Source organism: Heptranchias perlo, chromosome 9 (genome assembly GCF_035084215.1).
Source record: "Heptranchias perlo isolate sHepPer1 chromosome 9, sHepPer1.hap1, whole genome shotgun sequence".
NCBI lineage: Eukaryota > Metazoa > Chordata > Chondrichthyes > Hexanchiformes > Hexanchidae > Heptranchias > Heptranchias perlo.
Window position 1 is genome coordinate 86,378,957 of NC_090333.1, and position 19,204 is coordinate 86,398,160.

General features: G+C 52.5%; 1 protein-coding gene across 1 annotated transcript in view; it reads left to right on the top strand.

Moving 5' to 3' along the window:
• tnr (tenascin R (restrictin, janusin)) overlaps positions 1-19,204 on the top strand; it is a 349,786-nt gene that overhangs the window by 201,220 nt on the left and 129,362 nt on the right. The window contains exons 14-15 of the mRNA XM_067989625.1: positions 3,055-3,198; positions 15,088-15,218. Of these exons, the coding sequence (XP_067845726.1) occupies positions 3,055-3,198; positions 15,088-15,218 (275 nt within the window). The remainder of the gene's footprint in view (positions 1-3,054; positions 3,199-15,087; positions 15,219-19,204) is intronic.

Sequence of the window (19,204 nt, forward strand, 5' to 3'; positions counted from 1 at the left end):
ACCACCCGGCATTGGACCACTAGGCACCGGACACGACAACGGCAAACCAAGCCCAGTCGACCCTGCAAAGTCCTCCTCATGAGCATCTGGGGACTTGTGCCAAAATTGGGAGAGCTGTCCCACAGACTAGTCAAGCAACAGCCTGACATAGCCATACTCACAGAATCATATCTTTCAGCCAACGTCCCAGACTCTTCCATCACCATCCCTGGGTATGTCCTGTCCCACCGGCAGGACAGACCCACCAGAGGTGGCGGTACAGTGATGTACAGTCAGGAGGGAGTGGCCCTGGGAGTCCTCAACATCGACTCTGGACCCCATGAAATCTCATGGCATCAGGTCAAACATGGGCAAGGAAACCTCCTGCTGATTACCACCTACTGCCCTCCCTCAGCTGATGAATCCGTCCTCCTCCATGTTGAACACCACTTGGAGGAAGCACTGAGGGTAGCAAGGGCACAGAATGTACTCTGGGTGGGGGACTTCAATGTCCATCACCAAGAGTGGCTCGGTAGCACCACTACTGACTGAGCTGGCCGAGTCCTGAAGGACATAGCTGCTAGACTGGGCCTGCGGCAGGTGGTGAGCGAACCAAGACGAGGGAAAAACCTACTTGACCTCGTCCTCACCAATCTACCTGTCACAAATGCATCTGTCCATGACCGTATTGGTAGGAGTGACCACCTCACAGTCCTCGTGGAGACAAAGTCCCGTCTTCGCACTGAGGACACCATCCAACGTGTTGTGTGGCACTACCACGGTGCTAAATGGAATAGATTCAGAACAGATCTAGCAGCTCAAAACTGGGCATCCATGAGGTGCTGTGGGCCATCAGCAGCAGCAGAATTGTATTCCAGCACAATCTGTAACCTCATGGCCCGGCATATTCCTCACTCTACCATTACCAACAAGCCAGGAGATCAACCCTGGTTCAATGAGGAGTGTAGAAGAGCATGCCAGGAGCAGCACCAGGCGTACCTAAAAATGAGGTGCCAACCTGGTGAAGCTACAACTCAGGACTACATGCATGCTAAACAGCGGAAGCAACATGCTATAGACAGAGGTAAGCGATTCCACAACCAACGGATCAGATCAAAGCTCTGCAGTCCTGCCACATCCAGTCGTGAATGGTGGTGGACAATTAAACAACTAACGGGAAGAGGAGGCTCTGCAAACATCCCCATCCTCAATGATGGCGGAGTCCAGCACGTGAGTGCAAAAGACAAGGCTGAAGCGTTTGCGACCATCTTCAGCCAGAAGTGCCGAGTGGATGATCCATCTCGGCCTCCTCCCGATATCCCCACCATCACGGAAGCCAGTCTTCAGCCAATTCGATTCACTACACGTGATATCAAGAAACGGTTGAGTGCACTGGATACAGCAAAGGCTATGGGCCCCGACAACATCCCAGCTGTAGTGCTGAAGACTTGTGCTCCAGAACTAGCTGCGCCTCTAGCCAAGCTGTTCCAGTACAGCTACAACACTGGCATCTACCCGTCAAGATGGAAAATTGCTCAGGTATGTCCTGTCCACAAAAAGCAGGACAAATCCAATCCGGCCAATTACCGCCCCATCAGTCTACTCTCAATCATCAGCAAAGTGATGGAAGGTGTCGTCGACAGTGCTATCAAGCGGCACTTACTCACCAATAACCTGCTCACTGATGCTCAGTTTGGGTTCCGCCAGGACCACTCGGCCCCAGACCTCATTACAGCCTTGGTCCAAACATGGACAAAAGAGCTGAATTCCAGAGGTGAGGTGAGAGTGACTGCCCTTGACATCAAGGCAGCATTTGACCGAGTGTGGCACCAAGGAGCCCTAATAAAATTGAAGTCAATGGGAATCAGGGGGAAAACTCTCCAGTGGCTGGAGTCATACCGAGCACAAAGGAAGATGGTAGTGGTTGTTGGAGGCCAATCATCTCAGCCCCAGGACATTGCTGCAGGAGTTCCTCAGGGCAGTGTCCTCAGCCCAACCATCTTCAGCTGCTTCATCAATGAGCTTCCCTCCATCATAAGGTCAGAAATGGGGATGTTTGCTGATGATTGCACAGTGTTCAGTTCCATTCGCAACCTCTCAAATAATGAAGCAGTCCGAGCCTGCAGGCAGCAAGACCTGGACAACATCCAGGCTTTGGCTGATAAGTGGCAAGTAACATTCGCGCCAGACAAGTGCCAGGCAATGACCATCTCCAACAAGAGAGAGTCTAACCACCTCCCCTTGACATTCAACGGCATTACCAGTGCCGAATCCCCCACCATCAACATCCTGGGGGTCACCATTGACCAGAAAGTTAACTGGACCAGCCATATAAATACTGAGGCTACAAAAGCAGGTCAGAGGCTGGGTATTCTGCAGTGAGTGACTCACCTCCTGACTCCCCAAAGCCTTTCCACCATCTACAAGGCACAAGTCAGGAGTGTGATGGAATACTCTCCACTTGCTTGGATGAGTGCAGCTCCAACAACACTCAAGAAGCTCGACATCATCCAAGATAAAGCAGCCCGCTTGATTGGCACCCCATCCACCACCCTAAACATTCACTCCCTTCACCACCGGCGCACCATGGCTGCAGTGTGTACCATCCACAGGATGCACTGCAGCAACTCGCCAAGGCTTCTTCGACAGCACCTCCCAAACCCGCGACCTCTACCACCTAGAAGGACAAGGGCAGCAGGCACATGGGAACAACACCACCTGCACGTTCCCCTCCAAGTCACACACCATCCCGACTTGGAAATATATCGCCGTTCCTTCATCGTCGCTGGGTCAAAATCCTGGAACTCCCTTCCTAACAGCACTGTGGGAGAACCTTCACCACACGGACTGCAGCGGTTCAAGAAGGCGGCTCACCACCACCTTCTCAAGGGCAATTAGAGATGGGCAATAAATGCCGGCCTCGCCAGCGATGCCCACATCCCGTGAACAAAGAAAAAAACCCATGAACTCTTTCCCCCCACCCCATGCACATTTCCCATGTACTCTTCCCCCCACCCCATGTACTCTCCCCACGTTCTCTTTCCCTGATGATTCTGGTGCTCCTTTTCCCTACAGTCGTTGCTGACACATTCCTCGCTGATGGATCGACGACTTGGTATCACCTCACCAAACTCCGACCGCTCACCAGTTACTCCGTCACCGTCTACGCCATCAGAGGGTCCATGAGCAGCGCTTCCGTCTTCACAAACTTCCTCACACGTACGTAACCCGTTTCATGACCCAGCGAAGGTCAGTCCAGCAGGGAAATAACAGACACTGTAAGTAACACAGGGCGCTGGGAGAGAGGGGTTACTGAGTGACAGTGTGAGGGAGAGGGATTAATATCAGTAGAGATACAGTTAGTAACACAGAGCGCTGGGGGAGAGGGGTTACTGAGAGACAGTGTGAGGGAGAGGGATTAACATCAGTAGAGATACAGTCAGTAACACGGGGCGCTGGGGGAGAGGGGTTACTGAGTGACAGTGTGAGGGAGAGGGATTAACATCAGTAGAGATACAGTCAGTAACACAGGGCGGTGGGGGAGAGGGGTTACTGAGTGACAGTGTGAGGGAGAGGGATTAACATCAGTAGAGATACAGTCAGTAACACAGGGCGGTGGGGGAGAGGGGTTACTGAGTGACAGTGTGAGGGAGAGGGATTAACATCAGTAGAGATACAGTCAGTAACACAGGGCGGTGGGGGAGAGGGGTTACTGAGTGACAGTGTGAGGGAGAGGGATTAACATCAGTAGAGATATAGTCAGTAACACAGGGTGCTGGGGGAGAGGGGTTACTGAGTGACAGTGTGAGGGAGAGGGATTAACATGAGGAGAGATACAGTCAGTAACACGGGGCGCTGGGGGGAGAGGGGTTACTGAGAGACAGTGTGAGGGAGAGGGATTAACATCAGTAGAGATACAGTCAGTAACACAGGGTGCTGGGGGGAGAGGGGTTACTGAGAGACAGTGTGAGGGAGAGGGATTAACATCAGTAGAGATACAGTCAGTAACACAGGGCGCTGGGGGGAGAGGGGTTACTGAGTGACAGTGTGAGGGAGAGGGATTAACATCAGTAGAGATACAGTCAGTAACACAGGGCGGTGGGGGAGAGGGGTTACTGAGTGACAGTGTGAGGGAGAGGGATTAACATCAGTAGAGATACAGTCAGTAACACAGGGCGGTGGGGGAGAGGGGTTACTGAGTGACAGTGTGAGGGAGAGGGATTAACATCAGTAGAGATATAGTCAGTAACACAGGGTGCTGGGGGAGAGGGGTTACTGAGTGACAGTGTGAGGGAGAGGGATTAACATGAGGAGAGATACAGTCAGTAACACGGGGCGCTGGGGGGAGAGGGGTTACTGAGTGACAGTGTGAGGGAGAGGGATTAACATCAGTAGAGATATAGTCAGTAACACAGGGTGCTGGGGGAGAGGGGTTACTGAGAGACAGTGTGAGGGAGAGGGATTAACATCAGTAGAGATACAGTCAGTAACACAGGGTGCTGGGGGAGAGGGGTTACTGAGAGACAGTGTGAGGGAGAGGGATTAACATGAGGAGAGATACAGTCAGTAACACAGGGCGCTGGGGGGAGAGGGGTTACTGAGAGACAGTGTGAGGGAGAGGGATTAACATCAGTAGAGATACAGTCAGTAACACAGGGCGCTGGGGGAGAGGGGTTACTGAGTGACAGTGTGAGGGAGAGGGATTAACATCAGTAGAGATATAGTCAGTAACACAGGGTGCTGGGGGAGAGGGGTTACTGAGAGACAGTGTGAGGGAGAGGGATTAACATCAGTAGAGATACAGTCAGTAACACAGGGTGCTGGGGGAGAGGGGTTACTGAGTGACAGTGTGAGGGAGAGGGATTAACATGAGGAGAGATACAGTCAGTAACACGGGGCGCTGGGGGGAGAGGGGTTACTGAGTGACAGTGTGAGGGAGAGGGATTAACATCAGTAGAGATACAGTCAGTAACACAGGGCGCTGGGGGAGAGGGGTTACTGAGAGACAGTGTGAGGGAGAGGGATTAACATCAGTAGAGATACAGTCAGTAACACTGGGCAGTGGGGGAGAGGGGTTACTGAGAGACAGTGTGAGGGAGAGGGATTAATATCAGTAGAGATACAGTTAGTAACACAGGGTGCTGGGGGAGAGGGGTTACTGAGAGACAGTGTGAGGGAGAGGGATTAATATCAGTAGAGATACAGTTAGTAACACAGAGCGCTGGGGGAGAGGGGTTACTGAGAGACAGTGTGAGGGAGAGGGATTAACATCAGTAGAGATACAGTCAGTAACACAGGGTGCTGGGGGAGAGGGGTTACTGAGTAACAGTGTGAGGGAGAGGGATTAACATCAGTAGAGATACAGTCAGTAACACAGGGTGCTGGGGGAGAGGGGTTACTGAGAGACAGTGTGAGGGAGAGGGATTAACATCAGTAGAGATACAGTCAGTAACACAGGGTGCTGGGGGAGAGGGGTTACTGAGAGACAGTGTGAGGGAGAGGGATTAACATGAGGAGAGATACAGTCAGTAACACGGGGCGCTGGGGGGACTGGGGTTACTGAGTGACAGTGTGAGGGAGAGGGATTAACATCAGTAGAGATACAGTCAGTAACACAGGGCGCTGGGGGAGAGGGGTTACTGAGTGACAGTGTGAGGGAGAGGGATTAACATCAGTAGAGATACAGTCAGTAACACAGGGAGCTGGGGGAGAGGGGTTACTGAGTGACAGTATGAGGGAGAGGGATTAACATCAGTAGAGATACAGTCAGTAACACAGGGTGCTGGGGGAGAGGGGTTACTGAGAGACAGTGTGAGGGAGAGGGATTAACATCAGTAGAGATACAGTCAGTAACACAGGGCGCTGGGGGGAGAGGGGTTACTGAGAGACAGTGTGAGGGAGTGGGATTAGCATCAGTAGAGATACAGTCAGTAACACAGGGTGCTGGGGGGAGAGGGGTTACTGAGAGACAGTGTGAGGGAGAGGGATTAACATCAGTAGAGATACAGTCAGTAACACAGGGCGGTGGGGGAGAGGGGTTACTGAGTGACAGTGTGAGGGAGAGGGATTAACATCAGTAGAGATACAGTCAGTAACACAGGGCGCTGGGGGGAGAGGGGTTACTGAGAGACAGTGTGAGGGAGAGGGATTAACATCAGTAGAGATACAGTCAGTAACACAGGGTGCTGGGGGAGAGGGGTTACTGAGTGACAGTGTGAGGGAGAGGGATTAACATCAGTAGAGATACAGTCAGTAACACAGGGTGCTGGGGGAGAGGGGTTACTGAGAGACAGTGTGAGGGAGAGGGATTAACATGAGGAGATATACAGTCAGTAACACGGGGCGCTGGGGGGAGAGGGGTTACTGAGTGACAGTGTGAGGGAGAGGGATTAACATCAGTCGAGATACAGTCAGTAACACAGGGTGCTGGGGGAGGGGTTACTGAGTGACAGTGTGAGGGAGAGGGATTAACATCAGTAGAGATACAGTCAGTAACACAGGGCGCTGGGGGAGAGGGGTTACTGAGTGACAGTGTGAGGGAGAGGGATTAACATCAGTAGAGATACAGTCAGTAACACAGGGTGCTGGGGGAGAGGGGTTACTGAGTGACAGTGTGAGGGAGAGGGATTAACATCAGTAGAGATACAGTCAGTAACACAGGGTGCTGGGGGAGAGGGGTTACTGAGTGACAGTGTGAGGGAGAGGGATTAACATCAGTAGAGATACAGTCAGTAACACAGGGCGCTGGGGGAGAGGGGTTACTGAGTGACAGTGTGAGGGAGAGGGATTAACATCAGTAGAGATACAGTCAGTAACACAGGGCTCTGGGGGAGAGGGGTTACTGAGTGACAGTGTGAGGGAGAGGGATTAACATCAGTAGAGATACAGTCAGTAACACAGGGCGCTGGGGGAGAGGGGTTACTGAGTGACAGTGTGAGGGAGAGGGATTAACATCAGTAGAGATACAGTCAGTAACACAGGGTGCTGGGGGAGAGGGGTTACTGAGTGACAGTGTGAGGGAGAGGGATTAACATCAGTAGAGATACAGTCAGTAACACAGGGCGCTGGGGGGTGAGGGGTTACTGAGTGACAGTGTGAGGGAGAGGGATTAATATCAGTAGAGATACAGTCAGTAACACGGGGCGCTGGGGGGAGAGGGGTTACTGAGTGACAGTGTGAGGGAGAGGGATTAACATCAGTAGAGATACAGTCAGTAACACAGGGTGCTGGGGGAGAGGGGTTACTGAGAGACAGTGTGAGGGAGAGGGATTAACATCAGTAGAGATACAGTCAGTAACACAGGGCGCTGGGGGGAGAGGGGTTACTGAGAGACAGTGTGAGGGAGAGGGATTAACATCAGTAGAGATATAGTCAGTAACACAGGGTGCTGGGGGAGAGGGGTTACTGAGAGACAGTGTGAGGGAGAGGGATTAACATCAGTAGAGATACAGTCAGTAACACAGGGTGCTGGGGGAGAGGGGTTACTGAGAGACAGTGTGAGGGAGAGGGATTAACATCAGTAGAGATACAGTCAGTCACACAGGGTGCTGGGGGAGAGGGGTTACTGAGAGACAGTGTGAGGGAGAGGGATTAACATCAGTAGAGATACAGTCAGTAACACAGGGTGCTGGGGGAGAGGGGTTACTGAGTGACAGTGTGAGGGAGAGGGATTAACATCAGTAGAGATACAGTCAGTAACACAGGGTGCTGGGGGAGAGGGGTTACTGAGTGACAGTGTGAGGGAGAGGGATTAACATGAGGAGAGATACAGTCAGTAACACGGGGCACTGGTGGGAGTGGGTTTAATTGCCCCAGGGTAAGATTCAGGTTTGGATCTGCCATAGGTAAAGGCTCCATGTTCCCACGGAAACAATGTGGCAGCAGCCATTCCTGGCCTATCTGCACTCTCTTTGCTGGATATCCACTTTCCTGCTCTTTCCCCTATCAAATCTCCCCTTAACCATCTCTGTTCTAAGGAGAACAATCCCAGCTTCTCCAGTCTCTCCACATAACTGAAGTCCCTCATCCCTGGAATCACTCTAGTAAATCTCCTCTGCACCCTCTCTAAGGCCTTCACATCTTTCCTAAAGTGTGGTGCCCAGAATTGAACACAATATTCCAGCTCAGGCCTAACCAGTGTTTATAAAGGTTTTAGCTTAACTTCCTTGCTTTTGTACTCTGTGCCTCTATTAATAAATCCCAGGATCCCATTTGCTTTTTTAACAGCCTTCTCAACCTGTCCTGTCACCTTCAGTGATTTGTGTACATTCACCCCCAGGTCTCTCTGTTCCTGCACCCCCTTTAAAATTGTACCATTTAGTTTATATTGCCTCTCCTCATTCTTCCGACCAAAATGTATCACTTCACACTTCTCTGTGTTAAATTTCATCTGCCATGTGTCCGCCCATTTCACCAGTCTGCCTCTGTCTCCTGAAGTCTGTTACTATCCTCCACATTGTTTACTACATTTCCGGGTTTTGTGTCATCTGCAAACTTTGAAATTATACCCTCTGTACCCAAGTCCAGGTTATTAATATATATCAAAAAGAGCAGTGGTCCTAATACTGACCCCTGGGGGACACCACTGTATACTTCCCTCCAGTCTGAAAAACAATCATTCACCACTACTCTCTGCTTTCTGTCCCTTAGCCTATTCTGTATCCACGTTGCCACTGTCCCTTTAATCCCATGGGCTTTAATTTTACTAACAAGTCTATTATGTGGCACTTTATCAAATGCCTTTTGAAAGTCCATATACACAACATCAACCGCACTCCCCTCATCAACCCTTTCCGTTACACAATGCTCCACACAGGCAATGTGCTTCCACTTAAACTTTTATTTGAACTCTACAGGTGCTCAAGAGGGCTTTGTGTCAACATATCAACAGACAGGAAAATATCAATATAATCCCCACTCAAAGGGTCACAGCGGGACCTATAACAACCACAGCAGACCCTCAGACACAAATTTATCTCCCTGTCTGTCTCTCAGTCTCACGCTCTGTCTCTCACTCTGTTCCCCTGTCTCTATCTTACTCTCTCTCTCTCTCTCTATCTCTCTCTCTCTCTCCTTCCCTGTCTCACAGTCTCTGTCTCACATTCTCCATCTCTCTGTCTCACACTCTCTCGCTCTCTATGTCTGTCTCACTATCTCTCTCTCTCTGTCTTTCTCTCTCTGAGTCTCTCTCTCTCTTTCTCTCTCTCTCTGTGTCTCTCTGTCTCTCTCTCTGTGACTGTCTGTCTCTCTCCCTGTGTCTGTCTCTCTCCCTTTACATAAGAACATAAGAAATAGGAGCAGGAGTAGGCCAATCGGCCCCTCGAGCCTGCTCTGCCATTCAATAAGATCATGGCTGATCTGATCCTAACCTCAAATCTAAATTCATGTCCAATTTCCTGCCCGCTCCCCGTAACCCCTAATTCCCTTTACTTCCAGGAAACTGTCTATTTCTGTTTTAAATTTATTTAATGATGTAGCTTCCACAGCTTCCTGGGGCAGCAAATTCCACAGACCTACCACCCTCTGAGTGAAGAAGTTTCTCCTCATCTCAATTATTCTAAGATTATGCCCCCTCGTTCTAGTTTCACCCATCCTTGGGAACATCCTTACCGCATCCACCCGATCAAGCCCCTTCACAATCTTATATGTTTCAATAAGATCGCCTCTCATTCTTCTGAACTCCAATGAGTAGAGTCCCAATCTACTCAACCTCTCCTCATATGTCCGCCCCCTCATCCCCGGGATTAACCGAGTGAACCTTCTTTGTACTGCCTCGAGAGCAAGTATGTCTTTTCTTAAGTATGGAGACCAAAACTGTATGCAGTATTCCAGGTGCGGTCTCACCAATACCTTATATAACTGCAGCAATACCTCCCTGTTTTTATATTCTATCCCCCGAGCAATAAAAGCCAACATTCCGTTGGCTTTCTTGATCACCTGCTGCACCTGCAAACTAACTTTTTGATTTTCTTGCACTGGGACCCCCAGATCCCTTTGTACTGCAGTACTTTCCAGTTTCTTTCCATTAAGATAATAACTTGCTGTCTGATTTTTCCTGCCAAAGTGCATAACCTCACATTTTCCAATATTGTATTGCATCTGCCAAATCTCCGCCCACTCACCCAGCCTGTCTATATCCCCCTGTAGTTTTTTATGTCCTCCTCACTCCCTACTTTCCCTCCCATCTTTGTATCATCTGCAAACTTTGATATGTTACACTTGGTCCCCTCCTCCAAATCGTTAATATAGATTGTAAAGAGTTGGGGACCCAGCACCGACCCCTGCGGAACACCACTGGTTACTGGTTGCCAGTCCGAGAATGTACCATTTATCCCAACTCTCTGCTTCCTGTTCGATAACCAATCCTCCACCCATGCCAGAATATTACCCCCAATCCAGTGATTCTTTATCTTGAGCAATAATCTTTTATGTGGCACCTTGTCGAATGCCTTCTGGAAGTCTAAATACACTATGTCCACTGGTTCCCCTTTATCCACCCTATACGTTATATCCTCGAAGAACTCAAGCAAATTTGTCAGACATGACTTCCCCTTCGTAAAGCCATGCTGACTTTGTCCTATTAAATTATGTTTATCCAAATGTTCCGCTACTGTCTCCTTAATAATAGACTCCAAAATTTTACCCACCACAGATGTTAGGCTAACTGGTCTATAATTTCCAGCCTTCTGCCTACTACCCTTTTTAAATAAGGATGTTACATTAGCAGTTTTCCAATCTGCCGGGACCTTTGCTGAGTCCAGAGAATTTTGGAAAATTATTACCAAAGCATCCACAATCCCTACTGCCACTTCCCTCAAGACCCTAGGATGTAAGCCATCAGGTCCAGGGGATTTATCCGCCTTGAGTCCCATTATTTTACTGAGTACCAATTCCTTAGTGATTTTAATCGTATTTAGCTCCTCCCCCCCCGAGAGTCCCCTGTTTGTCCAGTGTTGGGATATTCTTAGTGTCCTCTACCGTAAAGACTGAAACAAAATATTTGTTCAGCATTTTTGCCATCTCCATGTTTCCCACCATTAATTTCCCGGTCTCATCCTCTAAGGGACCTACGTTTGCCTTAGCCACCCTTTTTCTTTTTATATAACTGTAGAAACTCTTGCTATCTGTTTTTATATTTTTTGCTAATTTATTTTCATAATCTATCTTCCCTTTCTTAATCAATCCTTTCGTTACTTTTTGCTGTCTTTTGAAGACTTCCCAATCTTCAATCCTCCCACTAAGTTTGGCTACCTTATATGTCCTTGTTTTCAGTCGGACACTATCCTTAATTTCTTTACTTAGCCACGGATGGCTGTCATTTCTTTTACACCCTTTTTTCCTCAGTGGAATATATTTTTTTTGAAAGTTGTAAAATAACTCCCTAAATGAACACCACTGTTCATGAACCGTCTTACCCTTTAATCTATTTTCCCAGTCCACTTTAATCAATTCCGCTCTCATACCATCATAGTCTCCTTTATTCAAGCTCAGTACGCTTGTTTGAGAATCAACCTTCTCACCCTCTAATTGGATATGGAATGTAACCATGTTATGGTCACTCATTCCAAGGGGATCCTTAACTAGGACATTATTAATTAATCCTGGCTCATTACACAGGACCAGGTCCAAGGTTGCCTACCCCCTTGTAGGATCAGTTACATACTGCTCAAGAAATCCATCCCTCATACACTCAATAAACTCTTCCTCAAGGCTGCTCTGCCCAATTTGATTTGTCCAGTTAATATGATAGTTAAAATCCCCCATAATTATAGCTGTTCCCTTATTACATGCCCCGACTATTTCCTGATTAATACTTCTTCCAGCAGAGTTGCAACTATTAGGAGGCCTATATACTACGCCCACGAGTGTTTTTTTCCCCTTATTATTCCTTATCTCCACCCAAACTGTTTCATTATCTTGATGCTTTGTCCCAATATCATTTCTCTGTATTACAGTGATTCCTTCCTTTATTAACATAGCCACCCCACCTCCCCTTCCTTCCTGCCTGTCCTTCCTGATTGTTAAATACCCTGGCATATTTAATTCCCAGTCGTTGTCACCCTGCAGCCATGTTTCTGTAATGGCCACAAGATCATACCCATACGTAGTAATTTGTGCCTTTAACTCGTCCATTTTGTTACGAATGCTACGTGCTTTCAGATAAAGAACTTTCAAATATGTTTTGTGACACTTAGTTCCTGCTTTTTCCTTTTTTAACACTTTACCTTTTACTCCATACCTTCTGTCCCTTCCTGACATGCTTTCCTCTGTCTCCCCGCTCAGGTTCCCAACCCCCTGCCACAGCTTTGATGCTGGGTTAATCGCCTTACGCCTTCTAGTTTTTATTTTATCTGTCGTGCCTAAAGTACACTTTCTTTCCACTGCTCTACGCTTTTCCCTTTCACTTGTTCTTGAACAACTGTTTGTACTATTTGTATTGTAGATTTCCCCAGGGTCTTCCCCTCTCTTGCTGCTCTCAACTTTATTCCCTTCTGACTCCCCGCTCAGGTTCCCATCCCCCTGCCACTCTAGTTTAAACCTTCCCCAACAGCACTAGCAAACACCCCCGCGAGGGCAGACTTTCTGTCTGTCTCTGTCTGTCTCCGTCTCTCTCTCTCTGTCTGTCTGTTTCTCTCCCTCTCTCTCTCTCTCTCTCTGTGTCTCTCTCTCTCTCTGCGTCTGTCTCTCTCCCTTTCTGTCTGTCTCTCTCTCTCTCCATCTGCCTCTGTCTCTGTCCCTCTCCTCTCTCTGTCCCTCTCCTCTCTCTGTCTCTCTCTCTGTCTGTCTCTCTCTCTGTCTGTCTCTGACCCTCTCTGTCTATATCACCCTCTCTCTTACTCTCTGTCTGCCTCCCTCTTCCCTCTCTCTCTCCCTCTTCCTCTCTCTTTCTCTCTCTGTTCATCATGCTGTATGGCTATAATTAAGCATCCCATAACACGAAAGATTGTTCAGTGGGTGTGTGGAATTTGCAGAGTGTCAGACACCAGGGTTTTGAATGGATGAGGTGTGGGATGGTGCCCAGTTCTGTAACAAACCCATCCCTCAGGAGAAAGGGGAGGAGGTAATAGGACTTGACTGCCAGGATATCAGAATGATATTCGTAGCGGTGAGAGGGTGATTCCCCGGGGGGAGGGGGGGGGGGTGAGAGGGTGATTCCCCGGGGAGGTGGGGGGGGTGAGAGGGTGATTCCCCGGGGGGAGGGGGGGGGGGTGAGAGGGTGATTCCCCGGGGAGGTGGGGGGGGTGAGAGGGTGATTCCCCGGGGGGAGGGGGGGGGGTGAGAGGGTGATTCCCCGGGGAGGTGGGGGGGGTGAGAGGGTGATTCCCCGGGGGGAGGGGGGGGGGGTGAGAGGGTGATTCCCCGGGGAGGTGGGGGGGGTGAGAGGGTGATTCCCCGGGGGGAGGGGGGGGGTGAGAGGGTGATTCCCCGGGGGGGGGGGGGTGAGAGGGTGATTCCCTGGGGGGGGGGGGGGTGAGAGGGTGATTCCCTGGGGGGGGGGGGGTGAGAGGGTGATACCCCGGGGGGGGGGGGTGAGAGGGTGATTCCCTGGGGGGGGGGGGTGAGAGGGTGATTCCCCGGGGGGGGGGGGGGTGAGAGGGTGATTCCCCGGGGGGAGGGGGGGGTGAGAGGGTTATTCCCCGGGGGGAGGGGGGGGGGTGAGAGGGTGATTCCCCGGGGGGAGGGGGGGGTGAGAGGGTGATTCCCCGGGGGGAGGGGGGGGGGGGTGAGAGAGTGATTCCCCTGGGGGAGGGGGGGGGGGGGGAGAGGGTGATTCCCCGGGGGGAGGGGGGGGGGGGGGAGAGTGATTCCCCTGGGGGAGGGGGGGGGGGGGGGAGAGGGTGATTCCCCGGGGGGGGGGGAGGGGGGGGGGTGAGAGGGTGATTCCCTGGGGGGGGGGGGGGTGAGAGGGTGATTCCCCGGGGGGAGGGGGGGGGGTGAGAGGATGATTCCCCGGGGGGGGGGGGGGGGGGTGATTCCCCGGGGAGAGGGGGGGGGGGGTGAGAGGGTGATTCCCCGGGGGGGGGGGGGGGGTGAGAGGGTGATTCCCCGGGGGGGGGGGGGGGGGTGGGAGGGTGATTCCCCGGGGGGGGGGGGGGGGGTGAGAGGGTGATTCCCCGGGGGGGGGGGGGGGTGAGAGGGTGATTCCCCGGGGGGGGGGGGGGGGGGGGGGGTGGGAGGGTGATTCCCCGGGGGGGGGGGGGGGGGGTGAGAGGGTGATTCCCCGGGGGGGGGGGGGGTGATTCCCCGGGGGGGGGGGGGAGGTGGGAGGGTGATTCCCAACATTCTATGACTCACATATCGTCCGTCCCTCACTCTGTTAAAATTGTATAAACTGGATGAATGGTGGGGGGATATACACGGGGTGAATGGTGGGGGGATATACACGGGGTGAATGGTGGGGGGATATACACGGGGTGAATGGTGGGGGGATATACACGGGGTGAATGGTGGGGGGATGTACACGGGGTGAATGGTGGGGGGATATACACGGGGTGAATGGTGGGGGGATATACACGGGGAGAATGGTGGGGGGATATACACGGGGTGAATGGTGGGGGGATGTACACGGGGTGAATGGTGGGGGGATGTACACGGGGTGAATGGTGGGGCGATATACACGGGGAGAATGGTGGGGGGATATACACGGGGTGAATGGTGGGGGGATATACACGGGGTGAATGGTGGGGGGATATACACGGGGTGAATGGTGGGGGGATATACACGGGGAGAATGGTGGGGGGATGTACACGGGGTGAATGGTGGGGAATGGTGGGGGGATGTACACGGGGTGAATGGTGGGGCGATATACACGGGGAGAATGGTGGGGGGATATACACGGGGTGAATGGTGGGGGGATATACACGGGGTGAATGGTGGGGGGATATACACGGGGTGAATGGTGGGGGGATATACACGGGGTGAATGGTGGGGGGATATACACGGGGTGAATGGTGGGGGGATATACACGGGGTGAATGGTGGGGGGATATACATGGGGTGAATGGTGGGGGGAGAAACACAGAGCTCTTGGTTTGCGGGAACACACGGGCCATGTCCTGTGCTCTCTGGTCGAGGCGGACGCTCCCTGATTGCCCTGTCTCCATTGCAGCTGTAGATCCTCCGAAGAATCTGACGGCGAGTGAGGTGAGTCGGAGAAGTGCCCTGATTTCCTGGCAGCCTCCCCTTGCTGACATCGATAACTACATCCTGGTGTACAAGGACAACAATGGACAGCGGAAGGTAGGGTCCGAGATATTCAAATGGTCATGGGGATAATCATCTCCATGACTACAAAACACACGGGGAGAGTGACGGAGAGTGAGCGTGACGGAGAGTGAGCGTGACGGAGAGTGAGCGTGTCGGAGAGTGAGCGTGTCGGAGAGTGAGAGAGTAGGAGAGTGAGCGTGACGGAGAGTGAGCGTGACGGAGAGTGAGAGAGTAGGAGAGTGAGCGTGACGGAGAGTGAACGTGACGGAGAGTGAGCGCGTCGGAGAGTGAGCGTGATGGAGAGTGAGAGAGTAGGAGAGTGAGCGTGACGGAGAGTGAGCGTGACGGAGAGTGAGAGAGTAGGAGAGTGAGCGTGATGGAGAGTGAGAGAGTAGGAGAGTGAGCGTGATGGAGAGTGAGCGTGATGGAGAGTGAGCATGTCGGAGAGTGAGCGTGACGGAGAGTGAGCGTGTCGGAGAGTGAGCGTGACGGAGAGTGAGGGAGTAGGAGAGTGAGCGTGACGGAGAGTGAGCGTGACGGAGAGTGAGCGTGACGGAGAGTGAGAGAGTAGGAGAGTGAGCGTGTCGGAGAGTGAGCGTGTCGGAGAGTGAGCGTGTCGGAGAGTGAGAGAGTAGGAGAGTGAGCATGACGGAGAGTGAGCGTGACGGAGAGTGAGCGTGACGGAGAGTGAGCGTGTCGGAGAGTGAGAGAGTAGGAGAGTGAGCGTGACGGAGAGTGAGCGTGTCGGAGAGTGAGCGTGACGGAGAGTGAGCGTGTCGGAGAGTGAGAGAGTAGGAGAGTGAGCGTGTCGGAGAGTGAGCGTGTCGGAGAGTGAGCGTGACGGAGAGTGAGCGTGACGGAGAGTGAGAGATTAGGGGAGTGAGCGTGACGGAGAGTGAGAGAGTAGGAGAGTGAGCGTGATGGAGAGTGAGCGTGATGGAGAGTGAGAGAGTAGGAGAGTGAACGTGTCGGAGAGTGAGCGTGACGGAGAGTGAGCGTGACGGAGAGTGAGAGAGTAGGAGAGTGAACGTGTCGGAGAGTGAGCGTGTCGGAGAGTGAGCGTGACGGAGAGTGAGCGTGACGGAGAGTGAGCGTGACGGAGAGTGAGAGAGTAGGAGAGTGAGCGTGATGGAGAGTGAGCGTGATGGAGAGTGAGAGAGTAGGAGAGTGAGCGTGATGGAGAGTGAGCGTGACGGAGAGTGAGCGTGACGGAGAGTGAGTGTGACGGAGAGTGAGCGTGACGGAGAGTGAGCGTGTCGGAGAGTGAGAGAGTAGGAGAGTGAGCGTGACGGAGAGTGAGAGAGTAGGAGAGTGAGCGTGATGGAGAGTGAGCGTGTCGGAGAGTGAGCGTGACGGAGAGTGAGCGTGTCGGAGAGTGAGAGAGTAGGAGAGTGAGCGTGATGGAGAGTGAGCGTGACGGAGAGTGAGAGAGTAGGAGAGTGAGCGTGATGGAGAGTGAGTGAGTAGGAGAGTGAGCGTGATGGAGAGTGAGCGTGACGGAGAGTGAGAGAGTAGGAGAGTGAGCGTGACGGAGAGTGAGAGAGTAGGAGAGTGAGTGTGACGGAGAGTGAGAGAGTAGGAGAGTGAGCGTGACAGAGAGTGAGCGTGACGGAGAGTGAGCGTGTCGGAGAGTGAGAGAGTAGGAGAGTGAGCGTGACGGAGAGTGAGCATGACGGAGAGTGAGCGTGACGGAGAGTGAGAGAGTAGGAGAGTGAGCGTGACGGAGAGTGAGAGAGTAGGAGAGTGAGCGTGACGGAGAGTGAGCGTGTCGGAGAGTGAGAGAGTAGGAGAGTGAGCGTGACAGAGAGTGAGCGTGTCGGAGAGTGAGTGAGTAGGAGAGTGAGCGTGACGGAGAGTGAGCGTGTCGGAGAGTGAGAGAGTAGGAGAGTGAGCGTGACGGAGAGTGAGCGTGACGGAGAGTGAGCGTGTCGGAGAGTGAGAGAGTAGGAGAGTGAGCGTGACGGAGAGTGAGAGAGTAGGAGAGTGAGCGTGACAGAGAGTGAGAGATTAGGAGAGTGAGCGTGACGGAGAGTGAGAGATTAGGAGAGTGAGCGTGACGGAGAGTGAGCGTGACGGAGAGTGAGCATGACGGAGAGTGAGCGTGACGGAGAGTGAGAGAGTAGGAGAGTGAGCGCGACGGAGAGTGAGAGAGTAGGAGAGTGAGCGTGACGGAGAGTGAGCGTGTCGGAGAGTGAGAGAGTAGGAGAGTGAGCGTGACGGAGAGTGAGCGTGACGGAGAGTGAGTGAGTAGGAGAGTGAGCGTGACGGAGAGTGAGCGTGTCGGAGAGTGAGTGAGTAGGAGAGTGAGCGTGACGGAGAGTGAGAGAGTAGGAGAGTGAGCGTGACGGAGAGTGAGCGTGACGGAGAGTGAGTGAGTAGGAGAGTGAGCGTGACGGAGAGTGAGCGTGTCGGAGAGTGAGCGTGACGGAGAGTGAGCGTGACGGAGAGTGAGTGAGTAGGAGAGAGTGAGAGAGAGGAAGATTTTGACCTTGGGGACCGGTCGGTGTTTGAATGACCTTGCCCTCAGATTTAGCCAGTGATGGGTCTGACCATTCCCTGCTCTTTAAGCAGGGCAGTGTCATATCTCTTCCAAGCTCTGTGTGCTGACCTCTGACCTGAGTCCACAGATGTCCCAAATGAAGATTGGAATTTTTTTTTCGATTTCTTCTCCCTGGCATGCAGAAGGCAGATGTTTCTCCAGGTGTTGCTCAGTCACTGACCAGCAGAGCGTCACACTCCAGCCCACAGGAACCACAACACATCACTCCAAAAGCCAGAGGTTGCTCCAGACCTGCCTCACCTGCACTGGGGATATCACAACACTGTGGGCTGCGGCCCTGTCACTTCCTGCTTTGCACCAATTGGGGGGGGGGGGGGGGGGGGGGGGGGGGGGGGGGGGGGGGGGGGGGGGGGGGGGGGGGCTCTATGAGTCAGAAGTGGTGGTGAGTCAGTCCACTCGAAACTTGGAGAAAATCCAGGCCGACCAGGACAGGGAAGAAGGGAGGGTCACTGTCGGAGGGAGTCAGTACTGTGGGAGGGTGCAGTGTAGAGAGGGGAGGCTGAGGGGGGTGAGGGGTCAGTGATGGGTTAGTATTGACTGAATCCTAAAGATGGTCGGTGAGAGGTACTGAGGGGATGTGCAGTGAGAGAGGATAGGAGTGTGATGTATGGTGGGTGAGAAATGTAGGGGGTCATGTACTGTGAGGTTATGCGGTGGTCAGTAGAGGGATCGTGTGACGAGGGTCAGTACTGAGGGAGTGATGCACTGTCGGAGGGTCAGTACTGAGGGTAGCGATGCCGCGACCAGTCGGAGGGTCTAGTACTGGGTAGTGCTGTACTGAGGCGTGCACTGGAGGGTCAGGTTACTGAGGTAGCGCTTGCACTGTCGGAGGGTCAGGTAATGGAGGGTAGGCCTGTGGTAGAGAGTGATCGGGAGTCAGTACTGAGGGAGTGCTGCACTGTCGGAGGGTCAGTACTGAGGGAGCGCTGCACTGTCGGAGAGTCAGTACTGAGGGAGTGCTGCACTGTCGGAGGGTCAGTACTGAGGGAGTGCTGCACTGTCGGAGAGTCAGTACTGAGGGAGCGCTGCACTGTCGGAGGGTCAGTACTGAGGGAGTGCTGCACTGTCGGAGGGTCAGTACTGAGGGAGTGCTGCACTGTCGGAGAGTCAGTACTGAGGGAACGCTCCACTGTCGGAGGGTCAGTACTGAGGGAGCGCTGCCCTGTCGGAGAGTCAGTACTGAGGGAGTGCTGCACTGTCAGAGGGTCAGTACTGAGGGAGCGCTGCACTGTCGGAGGGTCAGTACTGAGGGAACGCTCCACTGTAGCGAGTGTTACTCTCGTTGAACCGTACTTGGTCATCACAGAAAGCTGATGTTATATCTAAAGAAGAGACCAAGCAATTATGAACTTGATTGGTCAGTTGAACTGGTTTTGCACTCAGGCTAGTTGTGTTGAGTTGGGGTTAAGTACTTCAGTCAAATATCCCATCGTAGAGAATGTTTTAAAGGCAAATAAAA